The following is a 25,808-nucleotide window of genomic DNA, read 5'->3' as shown; positions in this document are numbered from 1 at the left end:
GCTAGGAGGCCTTTCTTTTTCCACTAAGGGCCAGAACAAACACATGCACAGTAGAGGATCCAGTCATCCACACAAGGAAAAGGGTCTGTCTCCAAGATTTTTCCATGGCCCTATCTGCCTTACCTCTCAACTTTCATCAGTTTACTTCCAGTACTATAAAAAAATTTCACAATCACACACAAGGTTTAAAGGTCTGAAATGATGAGAAACAGAACTGATTATACAGATCAATGCAGATTTTCAATAAAAAGAATGAGCAGATAACTGGTAGATATGATAGAATAAATTGCAGGTGAACAGAAAACAGACAATGCAAGGAACCCAAAGGAGACCTGGTGGAAGTACAATCCCTTATTCCCAAAATTTGAAAAAAAGAAAAAATGAAACTACGTTTGTGAAAAATAAACTAGTTACTGACTGGAAAGTTTAGATAAAAGTATTCTTCAACAATGCAAGGGGGAAAAACAACATAAGATGATAAATAAACACAAAGAAGCTTGGATTAGAACACAAAATACCAACAAAGCAGATTTGAAAGGAGAGAAGGAAGGATTTCCTTTCAAAAATTGCAGAAAAGTTCTCTGGTGAAAGTGATAGTGTGAACGTAGCATAGAATATGACTGTAAATCAGAAGGCAATGGCAATGCGATGGGGACTTGAAAGGTGGTATCAGACTCCTTTATTTAACTGCATAATTATGATCAATATCAGTGGCATGCATAATAATATTTCCTGGAAGATATAATGCCCCAAACAACATGGATAATCTGGCAAAGGGCAGAACTGAAAAAGTCTGATAGACATGGAATAGCACTGTTCATTCTAGGAATATATATTCATATTTCTATGTTGTGGAAATTCCATGGGGTTTCATTTTGCTTTGATAATACCCAAGGATAGTAATACAAAAATATTTAGGCTATCTGCTTCTATAATAATAAGGCCTCTCTAATTGGAACCTGACCTACTGAATTCTGGGCAATCTTTCTGGGTCAGAGCAGACTTAGGGTCAAATGAGAGTTCCATGTGTTCCTAACCCATTACATCTTTGAGCAGCAATGACCACTAAATCATCAAAACTTTAGTTAAATACCATACATATGTGACAATATACATCACCAGAGTACCTCATTCAAGGGCATAATTGTGGCAAATTAGTTTTTACTGGGATAATCAATAGTATTTCCTACAAAAAGTAAGATCTAAAGGCATCCTATAGAACATCCCACAAAAGGACAGGAACCTAGAGAACACTGAGAGAACGGAAATGTGTGGTTCCTCCAAGAACTATGCATTCACATTGCTGGGCCATGAAAACCCCGTGGGGTTCCTGTGGCCACTTTTGCTTTAATAACACCCAGGGATATCACTAAGAACATAATATTTTAGGGTATATGCTTCCACAGCACCAGGGCCTCCTCATTAGAACCAGATCCAGTGAACCCTGAATCATCTTTCTGGATCTGAACAGACTGAGGGTCAATGTTCAGTATGTGTCCATGTGGTATCCCAGTCGATTACAGGGAGGATCAGAAATGACCCCGAAGTCATCAAAACTTTAGCTAAATACCATACACATAGGGACATGAATATCATAATTGATGGAGTGTGGACTATAATACTACTCAGATATATTGACCATCTCCATTTTTGATGCTAGGTTCACTGCTGATACTAATGTACACAGATGTGCACTACAACTGCCCTCTACTCACAACACAATATAAAGACACACTCACATTCTTACCAACTAGACTGAATTCAAATAATGATGAAATTTCAGTTGGATTATCTGTGCTGAATGATCAACAAGTTTCCTTCAACACTCGCCCAGGTCACATACTGTACCTTTTAGAAAGGAGACACTGACAACCTCCTTCCCATCTATCCTGCTGGGCTGAGGTCCCAAAGAGAAAGCAGGGATGCAAGACATCCTAATGTGTCAGCTGTGAGGTCACCCATCATGGAGCTCAAAGGCACCACTGTTCTGCTCCTCCTTAAATAGGGAGCTGCCTGACTTCCCCCAGCACAGACTTAGGAGCAACTTGAGAGCCTCCTCCAAGATGCTGGTGGTCCTGCTCACACTGGCCTTGCTGGCCCTGAACCCAGCTCCGAGCTCCAGTGAAGGTATAAGGGAATGCTGCTACTGCTGCTAGTGGTGGCTGGGAGCTTGGGTTTGATTCTGGTTGGGGCCTAGGAGACCATGCTGGAGACGGGAGGGGGCGTGGAGAAGGGATGGGGGAGATGAGAAGAAACCCTGGAGTGCAGAATTCTTACAACAGGAGTAAGACCAGTTATGTCCTCATTCCACATTAAAGCTTTGGATTTTACTTAAAATACAAGGGAATGCCATAAACATTTTTGACTAGAGGAATGATAAAGTAAATGTTTAAATTGCAGAAAAAAATCTGTGATATAAGAATGGAAATGCATATGGCAAGACTGAATGTGGTGGTCAGGTTTTGAAGACCATATATCATAATTAAAATAGAAGTGGGTACCTGCAGCCTTACTGTTGAGGATGTGGGCAGAGAAAGGAGATAAGCACACATATCTTCAGAGCTGAAGAATCAGACAACAATTTGACTCTCTCCAAATAGACATAAACATCAGGCAGGGCCCAATTTTTGCATTTTACTCTTACTCATAATCAATATTGCAATGTGCTTTAAGAAGTAGCCAAATGTTTACTGCTGGTTCCTCTCTAGAGAAGGCACGTGTAGATAAGCAAAAATTTTTGAACAAAGCGATGAAAGAATAACAAAATGTGACACTAAAATACCACAATACTTAATAAATATTAGCAGCAATGTTGAGAGATTCTAGGAAGAATAAAAATATAGTTGTTTTTTTTTCTTAATGTACATAAAATTGTTAAGAGACAGCATAGCAGCCACTAGTCACTTACTGCTTCCTGCAGTGGGAACATCATCTCAGAGAGTGATTGGTGAGTTTATTTATAAGTTATAATGATTGTGGCTGGAAGTCACACTTCCCCACAGGACTCTTCGTGACCAGGTTTTCCCTTCCTTCTGCTCTACTTCCTTGAGGTCAGCTATAAAGACTTTTCCCTACTGTCAGTTGAAGCCCAAATGAGCCTCAATCGAGCTTTTCTTATTATATTCCCTTAGGAATTATGTCATTATCCTAAGTCATATTATCCTCATTTTTCTTTTGGGGATTGACTGAATTCTAGTTCTCCCAAAGGTAAAGGCAAACCCCCTGAACCTAGAACTGGAGTCCATGTACAGGACTGCCAACTTGGGTAACAGGGACCCCTGGCGAGGCTGCCTGTTCCCCCAGGCAGGAACTGATGGCTGGGAGATGATACATGATTGGGAAGGGTCCTAATTCTGACTTCTCCGTGGTGCTCAGAGTCACTCACCAGCTTCCTTCCTCCTTGATGTTCCTCTCAAGCATTGTATTGTTTGAAGATGAAATGCACGAATATAATTTTCTGTCTTTTTTCTCCACTCAGCTGAGTCCCTGTAGCTGAGCAAAAATTTGCTGCAGCCCTTTAGAGGATCCAGTGGGCCATCACTTTGTCTTTCTCTTCTCTACCTTACACTGTTCCCATGTAGGTGAAGAGGCCTGAACAATTAGTCCACTGTGTCAGCACAGGGCTTAGATGTCAAGACTTGAATTCATGGGCATCCCCTTATTATTGTGTCCAAAAACATAACTGGCAGCATACCTGACATTAACAATTCTTTCATTTTGTTTCTTTTCTGTCTCTGGACATATCCTAAATCTCATCTTTTGATACTGAACAACAAGTGATTGTTCCAGGAGCCAGATGTGAGATGGCTCATATGATGAGTATACTGTTGAAGGGAGCTTGTCTTCATAAGGAGGGAAACAACATGTGGGCGGCTGGCGGTTATAGGATCCTCTTGGTAGAAAAAATCTGTGTGATCAGTTCAGAGAGGGAAGTAGCAAGGAGAGTTTTCCACCACTAAGCTCCTGCATTCTTCTGCCATATCCATACAGGTTATGAGGTAGAAAAACAGAAAGGGCACCAGCAGCCTCAGGGAGCCCCTAATGGAGAATTCAGACCTCGACCCCCTGCGGGTAATAAAAACCATCAGGAAGATCCTCAGCAGGGCCCACTTCAACAAGGAGGCCAGCAGCAGCAGCCAAATGGACCCCCTCATTCTGGAAACCAGCAGGGACCACCCCAACAAGGAGGCCAGCAGCAACAGCCAAACGGTCCCCCTCAACCTGGAAACCAGCAGGGACCACCACAACAAGGAGGACAGCAGCAGCAGCAGCAGCAGCAGCAGAAGCCAAATGGCCCCCCTAGTCCTGGAAACCAGCAGGGACCACCCCAACAAGGAGGCCAGCAGCAGCAGCAGAAGCCTAATGGCCCCCCTCAACCTGGAAACCAGCAGGGACCACCACAACAAGGAAGCCAGCAGCGTCATCGTCGCTCTCCTCGTCCTGGAAACCATCAGGGACCGCCCCAACAAGGAGGCCAGCAGCAGCAGCAGCAGGAGCAGAAGCCAAATGGCCCCCCTCAACCTGGAAACCAGCAGGGACCACCCCAACAAGGAGGCCAGCAGCAGCAAAAGCCAAATGGCCCCCCTCAACCTGGAAACCAGCAGGGACCACCCCAACAAGGAGGCCAGCAGCAGCAGCAGCAGCAGAAGCCAAATGGCCCCCCTCAACCAGGAAACCAGCAGGGACCACCCCAACAAGGAGGCCAGCAGCAGCAGCAGCAGCAGAAGCCAAATGGCCCCCCTCAACCTGGAAACCAGCAGGGACCACCCCAACAAGGAGGCCAGCAGCAACAGCAGCAGCAGAAGCCAAATGGCCCCCCTCAACCAGGAAACCAGCAGGGACCACCCCAACAAGGAGGCCAGCAGCAGCAGCAGCAGCAGAAGCCAAATGGCCCCCCTCAACCTGGAAACCAGCAGGGACCACCCCAACAAGGAGGCCAGCAGCAGCAGCAGCAGCAGAAGCCTAATGGCCCCCCTAGTCCTGGAAACCAGCAGGGACCACCCCAACAAGGAAGCCAGCAGCGTCATCGTCGCTCTCCTCATCCTGGAAACCATCAGGGACCACCCCAACAAGGAGGCCAGCAGCAGCAGCAGCAGCAGCAGAAGCCAAATGGCCCCCCTCAACCTGAAAACCAGCAGGGACCACCACAACAAGGAGGCCAGCAGCAGCAGCAGCAGCAGAAGCCAAATGGCCCCCCTCAACCTGGAAACCAGCAGGGACCACCCCAACAAGGAGGCCAGCACCAACAGCAGCAGCAGAAGCCAAATGGCCCCCCTCAACCAGGAAACCAGCAGGGACCACCACAACAAGGAGGCCAGCAGCAGCAGCAGAAGCCAAATGGCCCCCCTCAACCTGGAAACCAACAGGGACCACCCCAACAAGGTGGCCAGCAGCAGCAGCAGCAGCAGCCAAACGGCCCCCCTCAACCTGGAAACCAGCAGGGACCACCCCAACAAGGAGGCCAGCAGCAGCAGCAGAAGCCAAATGGGCCCCCCCAACCTGGTAACCAGCAGGGACCACCCCAACAAGGAGGCCAGCAGCAGCAGCAGCAGCAGCAAAAGCCAAATGGCCCTCCTCGTCCTGGTAACCAGCAGGGACCACCCCAACAATGACTGCTGTAATCAAAAGGTAATCAGAAGCATGGTCCCCCATTTCACCCTGGGTTACCCTTGTCCCACCACCAACCTCCCCAGGGATAGATTAAAAAGCTCTCCACCAGGCTTACTATTTCATAATCAAAATTCAGTGACATCCAAGATGGGTAGTTCATTCTCCAAAAAAGGCCCTTGATCCTATCCTTACCAAGTTCAAGGTGCCAAAACATCTGATGGTAAATGGGGAAATTACAGGGTTATAGAGCCAATTTTTAAATATTCCTAAATATTCTGGGGTAGGATAGAAAGATAAGGTAATGCTCAGTTTCAGCACTACTCCCCTAAATTTTCCTTTTTCCAAATGGTTACCTGTCTTCTTGTTGGTTCCTTTAACCAGAGCAGTGTTCTCCCTCTGGTCTTCTGCCTCTTTTCTCAGACTCAATGATTTCTCTTTTCACAGTGGACCCTGATTTCTCTTGGCTCAGTTCTATCTCTCTGTACAGAATTCAGGTCCAGAACACCTGCCAATTAGTATTCAAGTCTATGCTCTTCATTGTCTTCTAGCTTTCAAAATGCTCAGGGCCCAATTAATCTATGCTCATGTTAAAAAGCAGCCTAGCTGAAGAGAGAGTATGAAGCCAAATCTGAAAGGCATATTCTTTCTTCTTACCCACATGCCTTACCATAACTACAATCATAATTTATTTTTGACATCTTCTTGGAAACATTTATGGACACAGAAGTACATCATCTTTATTTTTTAATAAAAAATTATACTAAAAAAAAGTAAACTGAAGTGATGCCATAAGTTATATGCAGATCTCTTCATTGATCATTTCAGAGTATATTTCTTAGAAAAATTTTACCTTAGTTCATAAACATATACAGATAACTCTTTTCTTCCTTTCTTTCTTCCCTACCTACATCTTTCCTTCTTTTCCTTTATTACTTTCTTGCTTCCTTCCTTTTCTAATTCTTTATCTTTTTTATGCAATGTTATATTTTTTTCCTCATTTATTATTTTTACAATTCCACAATATGCCATTTTTGTAATTTTTCAATAACTGCTTCAATCCAACCCTATGAGTATATGCCTACCTTGTTTCTGTATCACTATTATAGGTATACATTGTGATGACAATCTTTGAAAATATAGCCTTGGTTATTTTCCATGGGAACCAAAAGCTAAACAGCTTCATCTTTATTTCTTCAGATAACAAGCAAAAATTTTAAGTATATTACATTGTGGCTGCCTACTAAGAATGAATAATTAAATTAAGAAGAAAATAGGGGAAGGAGAAGGAGTTGGGCAACAGGAAGAGGAGGTGGGCTGTCACCTAGCCTCACTTCAGTGATACCAACAGGAATTATAAATTTCCTACCTTATCAAGTGTCCTCTACAACCTTCTTTGTTTATTTGTTTCAGACACCAGAACAGAAGATGATGTCCTTCAGAGTATTTGGCTTTGCAATAAGTAATCATAGCTGTATCTTCTATGACCCAATAAAATAATCAGCATACCATTTCTGACTTCTGTCTCTCTTTCTGGGGCCTGGACAGTATGAAATTTGGGGGCTATAGAAGCAATATAAGAAAATCTAGGACCCCTTCCTATGGGTGCTTCCAACAAGCTTCCAACCTCCTTCAACCACAAGCCAGCTGTCAGGCAAAGGACTTCTACTTTCCCCTAACATCTCTGGATTCTATAGGACATGTGCAATCTTTAAAATTATTTTTAAAGTATTTACTAGTCCTTGTAACTTTAGAAGAACAACAAATATGTAATAAATATGAGAAAATTGTACAGGCTGAAAAAGCCTTCAATTTTCTAAAAATATTTGAACCAGGTTTGGTGAAGGGACATAAATGAGAACGTAGGTTGCTTCTTCCTGGAACCCACCATTCTCTTTCTGCTACTTTATCATTGCTGAATTCAGAGCCTCCCTACGTCCCCCACCATTCTTTATCAAATCCTCAGTAAATTTCATAAGAGGCAGCATGATGGACTTTAAGTTGGAAGTTAGGTGCAGTCCTTCAGACTTGATTTTAAAGTCTTTTCTCTTATGATCTTAGGAAACCCGGTAACTTAATTATACTCAACATAAGGAATGATAAGAGGGACACAATTAGATTTTTCAGGAATTTCATACAATCTGAGATATTAATCACATTTATCTATGTGACTCAGCAGACATGAAACATTTCTCATTGCCTGTGAAAATGTAACATAGCCAATAACCCTAATTAGTTTACTATCTCTCTTATATAAAGAAAGTAATTTCTTTGAGGGTATTCCAAGATCCTCAGGAAGCTTGCAAACTTAGTGTGAGAGCAAAAATTCTTAAAATGGCCTTTGATTTTGGAAAGTTGTCAAAAATGCCAAAGGCTAAGAACATTTCATTGAAAACAATTACAGCTTACTGTGAAGCAATACTAAAGTGACAAAATGTTGTCAGGCAAATATATAATTTATGTAGTGGCCAAATGAAAACCAAGTTGTTTTAACACCGAGAAGGCTCACTTTTCTTACGTGATTTCATAAAAGGCAACATGAAGCATAAGAAAGCATTTTGAGGGCTGGGGATGTGGCTCGGGCGGTGGCGCACTCGCCTGGCATGGGTGCGGCCCGGGTTCGATCCTCAGCACCACATACGAACAAAGATGTTGTATTTACCGATAACTAAAAAATAAATATTAAAATTCTCTCTCTCTCTCTCTCCTCGCTCACTCTCTCTTAAAAAAAAAAAAAAAAGAAAGCATTTTGAAGAAACACAAAAGTCTTTATTACCTATAGGGGTATTTGAAAGACAAAGAAAAACATCTACCTTTTAAGACCAATGTTAGAAAAAGATTTTGTCATTTTAACAGAGATCATTCTAGCTGTTATATTTGTAACATTTTTTGATATTAAGAATCGCCATTAAAAATAAAATATAAATTAATGTATTCAATATTAGCTAGTTTACACAGATTGAATTATTTTTCAAGGTTCTTTTTCACAAATCTATAATTTTGTTGTATCTATTTGGATTTTGTCCTATGTTTTTCCTCTTCTTCTTTGTGAAATGAGCAATAATTCTTAGGGCAAAAATGATCCTCGTTTTTCCTTAAGAAGAACAAATCCTTCATACTTCAAAGATCCACATGACAAATACATGATTCACTTTTCTCACATGGTTGTTTTCCTTACATTTTTTACCTGTAATTTTCATACATTAATAGGACTTTTTGACTCGCAGTAACTGTAGCTGTGTGAAGCAAGTGCTTAGTCATAATACAGTTATTGGATTTAGCGTTGATCAAGTTCATTAACACAGGAAAATGCCTTCCATGTTCTTTAATAAGAAAAAGATACATTTGTATTCAGAAATTGGTATTTTTTCGTATCCTCATATGAGATTTGAATGAGAACTGGAAATGTTCTAGTAGAAGACATATTATAAATATTATCATTGTACAAAAGTTCATTTAAACACGTTTATCTTTCACAAACCTATTTATATATTCTTAACAATTATGTTTGGATTACTCATGAATGTTCCATGACATTTGACACAGCTAACCATCATCTGCAATTAACTCTGTGTACAGTGTTTGTCTATCAGGCAGTCATCATCCGAGTAAGACTCATAAAAAAGTTAAATGCATGTTGATTCCTTGAGAATCAAGTTGCTGTTTTTACAGTTTTCCCTCAGCATAAACTTCCAGTTCATCATACTAAACATGTTAGTACTTTTGGATGTCAAAGGACTTCTTTCAAATGTAAATTTTTTGTTCTTGCTTAAAGAAAAAGAAAGAAGCCCAAAGAGGGTCTTTACTTATTTATTTATTTATTTATTTATTTATTGTAGTTTATGCTGGTATCACCCTCTGGGGTGACAAATGTCTAGAGTCTTCTCCAGTAACACAGCACTAATATTCTGCTTCTAAGGAGAAATTACCAAGGCAGAGAGGATACGTCCTGTATTGATGTTTTTGTTTTTTTTCAATTGCCCTCAAAGAGTTTTCATGCAAAAATGCAGAGGTGTGACTTCTTATTTTCTCACTGCTGTTTGATAGACATGAAGTAACAGAACCTGCATTTCCACTTGCATATCTATTCTTTGGTTGTGTGATATTAACTTTCAGTATGGTTGTAAAGACCCAACAAAAATTATGGGTGCTCATATAATTCTGCAAGCAAATTAGTAACAAAGGAAGACATTTTTCTTAAATTAAAAAAAATTAAGCTAGTTTTATTTGCTGAAGACTTAAGTCACAGGAACTTGAAAAGCATTTCAGTTCATTTTTGTAAAATTCTTAGAGAAGATTAAATTTACATAAAACTTATTTTTCTTTATGACAATTAAATAGATTTCTTTTATCTAGTCATTGGGCACTACCATCTATGCTTAAAAAATATTGCACATATAAAACATTTACTTGAACTTATATAAATGTACAGATGTTAACAGATCTTATTTTCATTTAGTGTTTTAGAAAACTGTGTGACATGAATAAATATATCCCACTTTTTTCCTGTAGCATTTGAGATCCCTCATGTTTTCTTCCATTTATTACACACATGAATAATACTTTAGATTAAAACTTCTCTTTGGCCATGAGAGCCTTAAATTATTTTTCACTAGTTCATCACTGTCTCTAAAAAAAGTGCAGTTTGATGATAGAAGAGAAACCGAGTCCCTGGATTGAAATTAGCTCATTATTGCCTTTCTACTGGAACTTGTCCTATCTGATAAAGGTCAGTCCATTTACTGTGAAGACTTCTGATGTGGGAGCCAGTGTAACTTTTGTACCAAGAATATAAGTAACAAAAACTATTGGTGAGAATGTGGGGGAAAAATACACTCATACAATCTAATTGTGGGTGGGACTACAAATTGATGCAACCACCCTGGAAAGCAGCATGGAGATTCCTCAGAAAACTTGGAATGGAACCACCATTTGGATTATTTATCCCACTCCTCAGCTTATACACAAAGGACTTAAAATCAACATACTACACTGACACAACCACATTAATGTTTATAGCAGCTCAATTCATAATAGCTAAGCTATGGTGCCCTTCAACAGATGAAAGGATAAAGCAAATGTATTATATACATAATGGAATATTATTCCACATTAAAAATGAATATGATTTTTCTGGTAAAAGGATGGATCTGGAGACTATTATGCTAATTGAAATAAGCCAATCCTCCCCAAAAAATAAAAGTTGAATGTGCTCTTTGATATGAGGATGCTAACATACAAAAAAGGGGAAGTCCAGTGGATTAGACAAAGGGGAATGAAGGGAATGGATGGGAGGGTAGAAATAGGAAAGACAGTGAAATGAATCTAGCATAACTTTCCTATGTTCATATATGAATACATCACAACGAATCTCTACATCATGTACAACCACAGGAAGTGGATCCTAAGTTACATTCCATGTATTTATAGTCTGTCAAAATACACTCTATCTATTGTTATATATGCCTAAAAAGAAGCAATGAGCACAGAGTCTGCATGTAGTTTTCCTGCAGATTACAATCCTGCTATTAGAACAATTTAAAAATAAACTTGAGCATCCACTTAAATTCGAGGTAATCATCCATGAGTAAGGACTAATAAACCCCATTAAATAATGTGGTTTTAAATTTCATTATACTTCTTTCTTCTTTTCTTATACTCATCTGTTGTGTTTAGATACTTAGTTATATGTTTTGATTCATATATATATATATAATTTTTTTAATTTTTCAATTACATACTTTTGCTTGGTGGCTACCTTGATGCTCACAACCCCATATTTTGATTTTATGAAGTGATTTTAAAATGATAACAACACAATATAATTTTAAAGATAAGAGAAAATATACTAATTAAAGTTTCTAACCTTGCTCTCCCTTAGTTCCTGCATTTTGAATTTTTGATGTACCTATCTACATATCTTTTTTTTTAATATGGAGATTGAACTCAGGAATACTTGGCCACTGAGCCACATCCCCAGCTCTGTCTTGCATTTTAGTTAGAGATAGGGTCTCACTGAGTTGCTTAGTGCCTTGTTTTTACTGAGGCTGACTTTGAACTGGAGATCCTCCTGCCTCAGTCTCCTGAGCTGCTGGGATTACATGTGTACATCATTGTACCCAGACTACATATCATTCTTAAATGTTTTTTTTTAATTTTGGTCTTCATTGTAAAGATATCAGAGGCTTACACACCACGTTTACCAAGTCACAGCCTTTTCAGTTTGTCTGTACAGTTACTCCTAGCAATCAGCTTCATATCATCTCATGTTTTTTTTCTTAGCAATAATAATCTGTTTCTCTCAGTTGAGGAATTCCCACTAGCATTTCTTGTATGTCAGGTCTGGTGCATATACAATATCACAGCTTCTGTTTGTCTGGGCATGTCTTTATTGCTCCATCATTTCTAAATGAATCATTCCTGGGTACTGTATTCTTAGTTGGCAGATTTTATCCTTCAGCACTGTGAAAACCTTCATGCTACTATTTCCTGGCCTGATAGGTTTCTCTGGAAGAATTTGCTGTCAGGCAAGTTGGGGCACAAGTTGCATGGTTTTCATTTCTTTTCTATTGCTGCCTTGAGTATCCATCCTCTCTTAATCTTTCACTTTGAGATCTTTATTACAATACTAATGGTTTTAGACTTGAGTGATGCCTGACTTTTGATTGAATTACTTGAACCCAGATATTTGTGCCCTTTTCTAGGACTGGAAGTTTTGTTATCTCTTTGAATAAGTTTTCCAAATCTTGGGTATTCTCAGGTCTCTCTTGTACCCTAATATCCTAAATACCTGATTTTTAAATGCTATCCCATAGTTACCACAATATCTTCATTCCTCTCTATTCTTTTTCCTTCTTTCTCCTCTAACTATGTACTTTCACGTAGCCCATTTTCCAGCTCACTAATTTTGTTTCATCTACTCTACTATCATTTTTTTCTTTCCTGTTTTTAATTCCATTTATTTTTCAGCTCAAAATTTTCTGTTTGATTTTTTCGTCACTTTCTTCTCTCTGTTAAGACTTTGTTGGAGTACTGACTCATTTCTCTGTGTCCTCTTGGAGCTCACTGAACGTCCTTTATTTGTATATCTGTTAAATTCTCTATGTAAGAATTTGCCCTTGCAGGACAGTTTCTGGATTTTATTTTGATTGTTAGTTGGGGCTAACACATTAAAATAGCCACCCCCAGTTTCTTTCCTCTGAGTTTTTAGTCACTTCTGATAATTCAGCACTTGATGGCTGACTAAGTGCCATTTTGGTCATCATTTTTCTTAATTTTTAGTGTACATTAATTATACAGAATAAGGGGCTTCACCTCGCCTTTTCATACATGTGTATAATATGCTTGATCATAGCCACCCCCAGTTACCTTCTCTGACATTACCCTGATCCCCTACCTCTTTTCTAACAGTCTCTGTTCTACTTTCATGTCATCTTACTTTTTTCCTGAAGATTGCACATATGCAACAAAAATAATATACACTACTTGTTTTTGAGTCTGGCTTATTTTGCTTAATGTGATGATCTCTATTTCCATCCATTTTTCTGCAAATGAAATGATATTATTCTTTTATTTTTACCTTTTACTTTTTGAGGTACTGGGTATTGAACTCAGGGGCACTCAAGCACTGAGTCACATCCCCAGCCCTATTTTGTATTTTATTTAGAGACAGGGTCTCACTGACTTGCTTAGGGCCTTACCGTTACTGAGGCTGACTTTGAACTTTCTATCCTCCTGCCTCAGCCTCCTGTGCCTCTGGGATTATAGGTGTGTAGCAATGCACCAGGTGATGTTCTTTTAAATAACTGAGCAATGCTCCATTGTTTACACATACCATGTTTCTTTATACATTCATCCACTATAGGGCACATAGTCTAATTCCTTAACTTGGCTATGTGTTGTGCTTAACATGAGTATGTGGTATCTCTATAGTATACTGCCTTTAACGTATTAAGGTATGTACTGAAAAGTGGTAGAGCTACTCATATGGTATTTCTATTTTTAGTTTTTTGAGGAATTTCCATAGGCTGTACTAATTCACATCCCCACAAATAGAGTATAAGTTTTCTTGCCACTCCATCTTTAACATCTTTATTATTTATATTCTTGATGATTGTCATTTTGACTTGGGTGAGAAAGGATCCTTTTTTTTTTTTTTTTTTTTTTTTTTTAATTGATTTTTATTGTAGGTTGTTCAAAACATTACATAGTTTTTGATATATCATAATTCACACTTTGATTCAAGTGGGATATGAACTCCCATTTTTACCCCATATACAGATTGCAGAATCACATCAGTTGCACATTGATTTACATATTGCCATTCTGGAGTCTGTTGTATTCTGCTGCCTTTCCCATCCTCCGCTATCCCCCCTCCCCCCTCCCCTCCCCTCTTCTTTCTCTACCCCCTCTACTGTAATTCATTTCTCCCCCTTATATTTCCCCTCCTTTCCCCTCACTTCCTCTTGTATGTAATTTTGTATATCCCTGAGGGTCTCCTTCCATTTACATGCAATTTCCCTTCTCTCTCCCTTTCCCTCCCACCTCTCATCCCTGTTTAATGTTAATCTTCTTCTCATGCTCTTCTTCCCTACTCTGTTCTTAGTAACTCTCCTTATATCAAAGAAGACATTTGGCATTTGTTTTTAAGGGATTGGCTAGCTTCACTTAGCATAATCTGCTCTAATGCCATCCATTTCCCTCCAAATTCTATGATTTTGTCATTTCTTAATGCAGAGTAATACTCCATTGTGTATAAATGCCACATTTTTTTTATCCATTCGTCTATTGAAGGGCATCTAGGTTGGTTCCACAGTCTTGCTATTGTGAATTGTGCTGCTATGAACATGGATGTAGCAGTGTCCCTATAGTGTGCTCTTTTTAGGTCTTTAGGGAATAGACCGAGTAGTGGAATAGCTGGATCAAATGGTGGTTCCATTCCGAGCTTTCCAAGAAATCTCCATACTGCTTTCCAAATTGGCCGCACCAATTTGCAGTCCCACCAGCAATGTACAAGAGTACCCTTTTCTCCACATCCTCGCCAGCACTTGTTGCTGTTTGACTTCCTAATGGCTGCCAATCTTACTGGAGTGAGATGGTATCTTAGGGTGGTTTTGATTTGCATTTCTCTGACTGCTAGAGATGGTGAGCATTTTTTCATATACTTGTTGATTGATTGTATGTCCTCCTCTGAGAAATTTCTGTTCAGGTCCTTGGCCCATTTGTTGATTGGGTTATTCGTTATCTCATTGTCTAATTTTTTTAGTTCTTTGTATATTCTGGATATTAGGGCTCTGTCTGAAGTGTGAGGAGTAAAGATTTGTTCCCAGGACGTAGGCTCCCTATTCACCTCTCTTATTGTTTCTTTTGCTGAGAAAAAACTTTTTAGTTTTAGTAAGTCCCATTTGTTGATTCTAGTTATTAACTGTTGTGCTATGGGTGTCCTATTGAGGAATTTGGAGCCCGACCCCACAGTATGTAGATCATAGCCAACTTTTTCTTCTATCAGACGCCATGTCTCTGATTTGATATTAAGTTCCTTGATCCACTTTGAGTTAACTTTTGTGCATGGCGAGAGAAAGGGATTCAGTTTCATTTTGTTGCATATGGATTTCCAGTTTTCCCAACACCATTTGTTGAAGATGCTATCCTTCTTCCATTTCATGCTTTTAGCCCCTTTATCAAATATAAGATAGTTGTAGTTTTGTGGATTGGTTTCTGTGTCCTCTATTCTGTACCATTGGTCCACCTGCCTGTTTTGGTACCAGTACCATGCTGTTTTTGTTACTATTGCTCTGTAGTATAGTTTGAAGTCTGGTATAGCTATACCGCCTGATTCACATTTCCTGCTTAGAATTGTTTTTGCTATTCTGGGTCTTTTATTTTTCCATATGAATTTCATGATTGCTTTCTCTATTTCTACAAGAAATGCCGTTGGGATTTTGATTGGCATTGCATTAAACCTATAGAGAACTTTTGGTAATATCGCCATTTTGATGATGTTACTTCTACCTATCCATGAACAGGGTATATTTTTCCATCTTCTAAGATCTTCTTCTATTTCTCTCTTTAGGGTTCTGTAGTTTTCATTGTATAAGTCTTTCACCTCTTTTGTTAGGTTGATTCCCAAGTATTTTATTTTCTTTGAGGATATTGTGAATGGGGTGGTTGTCCTCATTTCCATTTCAGAGGATTTGTTGCTGATATACAGGAATGCCTTTGATTTATGCGTGTTGATCTTATAGCCTGCCACTTTGCTGAATTCATTTATTAGCTCTAATAGTTTCTTTGTAGACCCTTTTGGGTCTGCTAGGTATAGAATCATGTCATCTGCAAATAGTGATAATTTGAGTTCTTCTTTTCCTATTTTTATGCCTTTAATTTCTTTCGTCTGTCTAATTGCTCTGGCCAGTGATTCGAGAACTATGTTGAACAGAAGTGGTGAGAGAGGGCATCCCTGTCTTGTTCCAGATTTTAGAGGGAACGCCTTCAGTTTTTCTCCATTCAGAATGATGCTAGCCTGAGGCTTAGCATAGATTGCTTTTACAATGTTGAGGTATGTTCCTGTTATCCCTAGTTTTTCTAGAGTTTTGAACATAAAGGGATGCTGTACTTTGTCGAATGCTTTTTCCGCATCTATCGAGATGACCATATGGTTCTTATTTTTAAGCCTGTTGATGTGGTGAATAACATTTATTGATTTCCGTATATTGAACCAACCTTGCATCCCAGGGATAAATCCTACCTGATCATGGTGCACAATTTTTTTGATATGTTTTTGTATCCGGTTCGCCAGAAGTTTATTGAGGATTTTTGCATCTAGGTTCATTAGAGATATTGGTCTGTAGTTTTCTTTCTTTGAAGTGTCTTTGTCTGGTTTAGGAATCAGGGTGATGTTGGCCTCATAGAATGAATTTGGAAGTTCTCCCTCTTTTTCTATTTCCTTAAATAGCTTGAAAAGTATTGGTGTTAATTCCTCTTTAAAGGTTTTGAAAAACTCTGCTGTATACCCATCCGGTCCTGGGCTTTTCTTAGTTGGTAGTCTTTTGATGGTATCTTCTATTTCCTCAATTGATATTGGTCTGTTTAGGTTGTCAATATCCTCCTGGCTCAATCTGGGCAAATCATATGACTTAAGAAATTTATCGATGCCTTCACTATCTTCTATTTTATTGGAGTATAAGGATTCAAAATAATTTCTGATAATCTTCTGTATTTCTGAAGTGTCTGTTGTGATATTGCCTTTTTCATCCCGTATGCTGGTAATTTGAGTTCTCTCTCTTCTTCTCTTTGTTAGCGTGGCTAAGGGTCTGTCGATTTTATTTATTTTTTCAAAGAACCAACTTTTAGTTTTGTCAATTTTTTCAATTGTTTCTTTCGTTTCGATTTCATTAATTTCAGCTCTGATTTTAATTATTTCTTGTCTTCTACTTCTTTTGCTGTTGTTTTGCTCTTCTTTTTCTAGGATTTTGAGTTGAAGTATTAGATCATTTATTTGTTGGTTTTTTCTTTTTTTAAGGAATGAACTCCAAGCAATAAATTTTCCTCTTAGAACTGCTTTCAATGTGTCCCATAGATTCCGATATGTTGTGTCTGTGTTTTCATTTATCTCTAAGAATTTTTTAATTTCCTCCTTGATGTCTTCTATAACCCATTGATCATTCAGTAACCTATTGTTCATTCTCCAAGTGATGCATGATTTTTCCTTACTTCTTTTATTGTTGATTTTCAATTTCATTCCATTATGATCAGATAATATGCATGGTATTATCTCTACTCCTTTATATTGTCTAATAGTTGCCCTGTGACATAATATATGATCTATTTTTGAGAAGGATCCATGTGCTGCTGAGAAAAAAGTGTAACTGCTTGATGTTGGGTGGTATATTCTATATATGTCAATTAAGTCTAGGTTATTAATTGTGTTATTGAGCTCTATAGTTTCCTTATTCAACTTTTGTTTGGAAGATCTGTCCAGTGGTGAGAGAGGTGTGTTGAAGTCTCCCATGATTATTGTATGGTGGTCTATTAGACTCTTGAACTTGAGAAGAGTTTGTTTGATGAACATAGCTGCACCATTGTTTGGGGCATATATATTTATGATTGTTATGTCTTGTTGGTGTATGGTTCCCTTGAGAAGTATGTAGTGTCCCTCTTCATCCCTTTTGATTAACTTTGGCTTGAAATCTATTTTATTTGAAATGAGTATGGACACTCCTGCTTGTTTGCGAAGTCCATATGAGTGATATGATTTTTCCCAACCTTTCACCTTCAGTCTATGTATGTCTTTTCCTATCAGATGTGTCTCCTGAAGGCAGCATATTGTTGGGTCTTGTTTAGTGATCCATTCTGCTAGCCTGTGTCTCTTAATTGGTGAGTTTAAGCCATTAACATTTAGAGTTATTATTGAGATATGGTTTGTTCTTCCAGCCATATTTGTTTATTTATGTTACTAAACATGGTTTGTTTTCCTCTTTGATTATTCCCCCCCACCTTTACTGTACTACCTCCCGCTGTTGGTTTTCATTGATATTTTCCATTTCCTCTTCCTGTAATATTTTGCCGAGGATGTTTTGAAGAGCTGGTTTTCTAGCTGCAAATTCTTTTAACTTTTGTTTATCATGAAAGGTTTTAATTTCATCTTCCATCCTGAAGCTTAATTTCGCGGGATACACAATTCTTGGTTGGAACCCCTTTTCTTTCAACGTTTGAAATATGTTATTCCAAGATCTTCTAGCTTTCAGAGTCTGTGTTGAAAGATCAGCTGTTATCCTGATTGGTTTACCCCTAAATGTAATCTGCTTCCTTTCTCTTGTAGCTTTTAAAATTCTCTCCTTATTCTGTATGTTGGGCATCTTCATTATAATGTGTCTAGGTGTGGCTCTCTTATGATTTTGCACATTCGGCGTCCTGTAGGCTTCTAGGATTTGGGATTCTGTCTCATTCTTCAAGTCTGGGAAGTTTTCTCGTATTATTTCGTTGAATAGATTGGTCATTCCTTTGGTTTGGACCTCAATACCTTCCTGTATCCCCATGACCCTTAAGTTGGGTCTCTTTATGTTATCCCATATTTCTTGAATGTTCTGCTCATGGTTTCTTAACAGCTTTGCTGAGCTGTCTATGTTCTTCTCCAGTTGAAATACTTTGTCTTCATTGTCTGATGTTCTATCTTCTAAGTGTTCTACTCTGCTGGTAGTATTCTCAATTGAGTTTTTAAGTTGGTTTATTGTTTCCTGCATTTCCAGGATTTCTGTTTGTTTGTTTTTTATAACCTCTATCTCCCTGTATAATTGATCTTTTGCTTCTTGGATTTGTTTGTGTAATTTATTGTCGAAGTGGTCGAAGTGGTCTTTCATTGTCTGATTTTGCTGTCTAATGTCTTCTTTGAGACTCCAGATCATCTGAAGCATGTATATCCTGAATTCTTTATCTGACATTCCATCTGCTGCAGATATTACCTCTTCTAAAGTTGAGTTGACCTGCATTGCTTGTGGTCCTTTCTTTCCTTGTCTTTTCATACTGATCGCGTTTCTTTCTTCTGGTAGCCACGCCCCCGTATCTGGTGCAAGAGACCTCAGTCGTCAGCACTGGTGGGTGCTGTAGCTGGGAGACCCGCGCCACGCGGCTCCCGCCGGCTCCTGCGTCAGCGCCGCCTCAGCTCCCGCCGGTTCCCGTGCCGCTGCCACGGTTCCCGCCAGCTCCGTCCGGCTCCCTCGCCGCTCCTGCTAATTTAGAGTCCGCTGGGAAGGAATCTCTTTGGCCGATCTTTGGTGACTTCCCCTCTCTGCTATGGCGGGCCCCTGGCTCCTTGCAGGAGTGACCGAAGGGAGAGGTGGAACTGGCTTGTCTCTGGTCTGATATAATCTCTGGTTTTAGATCCCAGTTCGCTAATTCATAGAGGCTTGGTTAGATTTCCTTCCCATCCTCTCAAGGTGGGGAGCCCTTTCCTGGGTGGGCAGGGCCGTTAGCAGAGCCGGAAGGGCACGTGCCTTCTGTCGGGCCAGGAGGGGACCCTTCTGGCTGCGCTGGGCCGCCGGGGGCTCCCTCAGCGCCAGGCAGATGGCGCCCGCGTGGCTAAGAGCCGGGTGGGGTAACCCTTCGCAGAGCGGGCGGGCCGCCAGGAGTGCCGGGATGGTGGGAGCTGTCTGCCGGCCAGGCAGGGACCCTTCTCGACGAGCAGGGCCGCTGGGGGCGCTTGTAAAGCCGGGCGGCTGCCGCCGCGTGTCTAAGACCCAGGCGGGCGGGGTGGCTGTTTGCAGGGCAAGAGCGGGACCGGCAGGGTAGCCGGGATGGCGGAAACTGTCTGTTGGCCGGGCAGGGACCCTTCTCGCCGAGCAGGGTCGCCGGGGGCGCTTGTAAAGCCGGGCGGCTGCAGCCTCGTGGCTAAGAACCAAGCGGGCGGGGTGGCTGTTTGCAGAACAAGAGCGGAATGGCGGGAGCTGTCTGCCGGCAGGGCGGGGACCCTTCTCGCCGAGCAGGGCCGCCGGGGGTGCTTGTAAAGCCGGGTGGCTGCAGCGGCGTGGCTAAGAACCAGCCGGGTGGGGTGGCTTTTCGCCGAGCGAAAGCAGGGCCGCCAGGGTAGCCGGGATGGCGGGCGCTGTCTGCTGGCTGGGCGGGGACCCTTCTGCCGCGCTGCTCTGGGCCGCCTGCCGCTTGCAGAAGCGGCGGGTGGCCGCGGGATTGGACTCTGAGCCCGCGCTGCCAGTCAAGTTTCACTTGTCTGGGGCAAACTGTCACGTCTAATAAACTTACTAATTCTCGGCAGGTCTCCTTTCAACGGAATTTTGCTAGAAGATCCTCAGTAGGTAGAATGTAGCTGTTTTAATTGGTGTTTCTGATCCCGTTAATGTGGAGATATTGAAAGTGCAGCTTCCTCGCCGGCCGCCATGTTGGATCCCAGGATCCTTTTTTAATATTTATTTTTTTTTAGTTGTAGTTGGATACAATACCTTTATTTTATTTATTTATTTTTATGTGATGCCTCGCATGTGCTAGGCAAGAGCTCTTCCACTGAACCACAACTCCAGCCCAAGACAGGATCTTAATGGAGTTTTGATTTTCATTTCCCTGATGTCTAAAGATGTTGAACTTTTTTTATATAAATTTTTGCCATTTCTACTTCTTTTGAGAAGTGTTTGTTCAGTTCACTTGCTCATTTATTGATTGAGTGGGTGGCTTTTTAAAAGGTTTGAGTTTTAAACATATTCTGGATAATAATTCTCTACTGGGAGAATGTTTTTCTCCCATTCTGTAGATTCTCTCTCTAATTTACAAAACCTTTAAATTTGATGCTATCAAATTATCTATTTTTACTATTATTTCCTGAGCTATTAGTACCCTTTCTGGGAAGTCATTGCCAGTGCCTATATATTGAAGTATGACCCCTGTTTTCTTCTAGCAGTTTTAAAGTTTCAGATACTATACATAGGCCTTTGATTCATTTTGAGTTGATTTTTATCCAGTCTGAAATCTAATTTCAACCTTTTACATGTAGATATTGAGTTTTCTCAATAGATTTATTGAAGAGGCTATCTTTCTCCAAAGTATATTTTTGGCATTTTTGCCAAGAATCAGATGACTGTACACATATGGGTTTATTTTCGATGGAGTCAGCCTTTCATGTTTTGTGACCATTTGAGTAGTAGAGGGCAACCGAGGCATAAATATGTCCTCAATCTATAGTGAATGTGTTCAACATAAACTGACTGAGCACCTATTATTCTTTGTATTTTTGATGATTGCCATTTTGACTTGGGTGAGACAGGATCTGTCCTTGCAAGCCTCTATTTGGGGTTTGGGGGGCATAGAGTCTTCATCAACAGTCACCTGTCTCCTGAAAGAATTCTGTTCTGCTCTGGGAAGAATCACCTTGAAGTGACTATCCTCAGGTCACCATACCAGATCTATGATCATGAATGCGACAATGCTGTCACATCCCAAACCCAAACTTCACTGAGACAAGTGAAGTGCTGGGTAGGACCAAGACACACCCTTTATTTACTTCTCACTGTGTAAGTTGACTTGTGGACCAAGATTACTGCAAACCAGCAATTGATCACATGAGACAGATTAGAAATCTGGTAGACTGAGGCCAGGTCTCTATCTGGAATAAAAGACTACTGTTCAAAGGAGCAACCATGAGAATTAACCTGAGAGTGTGAGCTTTTAGCATCTGCTCACAGTTAGGCTTATCCAGCCTGGCCCTGAGTTCTTAGACAAACTATTGTGCATACCATTGGTAATAGAGCCATACTCCACACCATCCTGTCCAATATTTCAGTAGTGTTAATGAGGACAGTGCTTTGATCTCCAAGTCTATCACGAAATTAGGTGAGACCCAGTCTCAAAATTTCAGGGACCTATGCCTACTGGGGGTTAGGTGTGAGCCAGCCCACTTGAAGGCTGTAAATAATACAGACCAAAACTAGACTATTTCCCACTGGTATGTGGTATCTGCCAATGCCAGGCAGGTATTAAAGCACTTTCTGCAGAAGAGTGGCCTTTGGTGTTCATCTGGTGCCAGGGTCTCACAATTGTGCACTTGACACCAAACTTAAAGGCAAAATCCTGTGCTACATTTTATGCCCTGCTCCTGGGGGATAGAGTCTTACTCCCCCTTCTACTATCCAAGGTTGGGGAGGAGTGGTGGCAGCAGTCCCTCAGGCCACCTGGCTAATTCAAGGATAGCAAGTTAGGTTGCATTTACCAGTTTCCTATAGCAATCATGAGGATCAGCCTGGAATTGGATTTCACAAAGGCATTGCTGGTACTGGGCTTCAAGTCTAAAGCCTGGATTTAACTTTTTTTTTTCTCTCTCTCTCTCTGCTTAGCTGTGTGAAGTTGGTGAAGGAGTGATATGACCACCTATTTCCTTCTCGGCTCTTTCACTGTTTCTTGTTATTATTCTAAAATCAGAAACTATGCTCTATCAGCTGGATTTTTAACTATTATACATGTATTTTTTGTTAGGGCAATTTGTTCAACTTGATCTGTGGGCAGTTGATTACTGGAGAATCTAGCTCAGCCACCATCTTCTTCTATCTCTAATTTGTCATGAGTTTAAGCACTGAGTGATTCAATATTGAGGCATCACTAGACTATAAGGAGTTGAGCTAGTATACTAAGGAATCAAACAGAAAATCTTTGTAAGCTTATAAACCAAGTTTCTGTCCCCAACAGTATATTTAAACAACTTGGTTTATAACAATGACTTCTAGCTTGCCACAATGAATGAGCATCTTTCAGTTATCATCTTAACTTGCTTCTCAGCAGTGATGAACAGAGTTTACAATTCTGTCCTACTTAGTATATTCTTCTCCTTTTGTTCCATGATACTGTACGCATCTATTCTGTTTTAATTCTCTTTTGATCGTTTACTCCTTACTTATTTTTCTTTTCAGATACTTTTGAGTGTTTAATCTATGCCCAAAATGTTTCTAGGAATTTACCATTGAGTGTGAACATAATATCTTGGTCCACACACAAAGGTGCTAATGGATCCACCTTTGTGAAGGAAATTAGTGCCTTTACACAAGAAACTTCAAAGATGTGTCTTATCTTTACTCTGTCTTCCTCCACATGAGGGCTTTTCTTTCTTCCCTTTCCAGTCTTTCCTCCATAGAGGACCCTACAAGAAGGGCCCTCATCCACCAAATCTGGCATTGATATCACATTTGACTTTCCCCAGAAATGTGACAAATAAATGGCTCCTATTTAAAAATCACTCATGCTAAAATCTTTTGCTCTTGTAGTATGAGCTGGTCAATACAAAAAATTAGTACCAGAAGTGGGATGCAGCTGTCAACAATATTTAAAAATGTAGAAACAGTTTTGGAATGACATAGTGACTGAAAGAACCTTAAAGTAACATGAGAAAAAGCCTGAATAGCCCAAATTAATATTTTCAATTATAGTAAGAGCCCAGAAGAAGAGGGGAACCATATGAAAGCTCTCAATGTACATGGGAGTTACTTACAAGACTGTGATCAAATCTTTACAATAATATGAACAGTAAAGTCCGTTGTGATGGGGAGTTAATGAATGTCATGGCAACTTTAATAAGACCTTCCTTGCTATAAACTGGCAACAATTTTGCTGAAGAGTGTTTCTATCCTTGTGTCTTTAGAAGGCAAACTTAAGTGTGATGAAAGAGTATATTGGGTTGTATAATTTTCTAAAAAATATGTTGTGGTTATACCATGTGTTCTCTTAACTTTTTATAGTAAAAGAAGAAAGGCAAAATTAATTAAAAGTGCAATTTATCATTAAAAATTATTTAGAAGTTCAAGAGCTGAAAAATTCTCAGCCTCACCAGGCTAGAAAGAATAATAAGCTAGCATGGCAGAGAATATCAGGAATGTTGTGACTAAGAGAATGTGTAATAAGTAGATTAGTATGGAGAGAAGGAAGACAGATTCTATTTATGAAGACAGTGGGAGAAGGACCCTAAAGGCATTCCAGAGATCTTCAGTACTGTAGTTCTATCCCAGGTACAGAAGGAGAGGAACTTAAAGGCAAGATGGATTGGGGAAATGGTTCCAGTTACCTGTGGGACTTCAGTGTTTGCTCTCTGAGGAACCAGATGAACATATTCTAACAGAGCATATCTTAAATGCTCTACCTGTGCCTCAAAGGGTTACAGTGTGACTTTGGCTGGATTTCTAGGAGGCACAGGACATAAACCATGGCAGCATTCACATGAGTTTGACTCTATTCAAAACAATTTATTCAACATATAACTATTCACTTTAGTATTTAAAACACTCTAAAGAAGGGGGAAAAGACATGTAAGTGGAATGTTGATGAAATAAAGTATCTTTGCACATCAGCGGGTTGCTTGTGAATAAGAATGACATCTACATCCTCATTGAAGTGCCAATGATTCCAATCTTTGACATGAGAGACTCAGTTTGTTCTGTATGTGTACAGAGAATCATGACATCTCTAATTAGGTCTATGTTCTCAAGGTAGAAAGTGAAGCCCAATCTCTCATATAGACTATAAGATTCCAGAAGAATATTACCTGCTGTTTCCTTATATCTAAAGTAAACTAATTACCATATTCAAAAAGATAAGGTTTGTGTAATTTACTGTATTTCTCCCACTAAGTAGTACTAAAATCCCTGGATGTTTTATATAACAAAAACATAAAGAGACTCTGAAAAATGGGGAAAACAAGGCAAAATTATCAGGGACCCAGAAGCAGATAAGATGGTAAGTTCTCTACATTTTCCTTTTGCCTTTATATATTACAGACACATAGCTGAAGAAATCAAGAATAAAGAAAGGCCAATGATCATGAATGGAAACAACAACAACAAATGCCTATTGTTTTAGCTGATTACACAGGAGGTAGACAAGCTGGGAAGTCAGAAATTCTATGGTGGCCAAACCTATACAGAGAAAGTTATGACCTTCAGACTATATTGCAGACCTTCATATATGTCAGCATAAAGATCCCTAAACCCTTCATTGTTGCATTGTGAGAGAAGAGTAGAAATTGGAAATACCTCCCTACCTAGGAAGAATGAGCCCTTATTCTTTCTTCACCATAGGTAATCAATGGACTATAAATGGGGAGTTTGGATTCCCTTCCAAACCAGCAGTAATGAGGCACAACTTGTCTCCACACTGGTGTGTTGTCAGTGGAGACAAGTTGGGAAGCAGTAATAAGGCATTTTTACCCCTAATAGACAGGGTGTTTTCCCTGGAAGCCAACAGTCATGACCAAAATTCCCTTTTCATTAATGTCAACAGATGTTGAAAGACTAAAGCAGCAGCCCTATTCTCACCTTCTGGTAGACTTTCTTGAGCAAATGTCAAATAATAAAAAAATTAAATAATATATAAATTCTCATAATACTTGAAATATTCCAATGAAAAATATCCACAGTCAGCTGGTTACATGTGGTTTATAACAAAAACCCTGCTATCCTGCCAGCTGAATCACAGAAGAAGAAAAAATAGGATTGAAAGAACTCAAGAAAATTAATCCTAAAAACAACCCAAATTTGACAAAAGACACAAACATACAGATTGTAGGTGTGTGATTCCAACTGCCTTAGTCCATTGTGCCGCTACCATACAATACCATATTCCAGGTGGCTTATATTAAAAAGAAAGATATTTCTCATAGTTCAGGAAGCCAGAAGTCAGATAATAAGTGGCCAGTGTGGTTGGGTTCTGATGAGGACCCTCTCCTG

At 39.8% G+C, this 25,808-nt stretch overlaps 1 protein-coding gene across 1 annotated transcript in view; it reads left to right on the top strand.

Annotated features, from left to right (window-relative positions):
• Positions 1-2,063: 2,063 nt before the first annotated feature.
• The window catches only part of LOC143398375 (uncharacterized), an 81,656-nt gene continuing 57,911 nt past the window's right edge, over positions 2,064-25,808 (top strand). The window contains 2 exon segments of the mRNA XM_076855333.1: positions 2,064-2,127; positions 3,991-5,545. Of these exon segments, the coding sequence (XP_076711448.1) occupies positions 2,064-2,127; positions 3,991-5,545 (1,619 nt within the window).

This window comes from Callospermophilus lateralis, chromosome 4 (genome assembly GCF_048772815.1).
Source record: "Callospermophilus lateralis isolate mCalLat2 chromosome 4, mCalLat2.hap1, whole genome shotgun sequence".
Classification (NCBI taxonomy): Eukaryota; Metazoa; Chordata; class Mammalia; order Rodentia; family Sciuridae; genus Callospermophilus; species Callospermophilus lateralis.
This window is presented reverse-complemented; position numbering and strand designations above follow the sequence as displayed.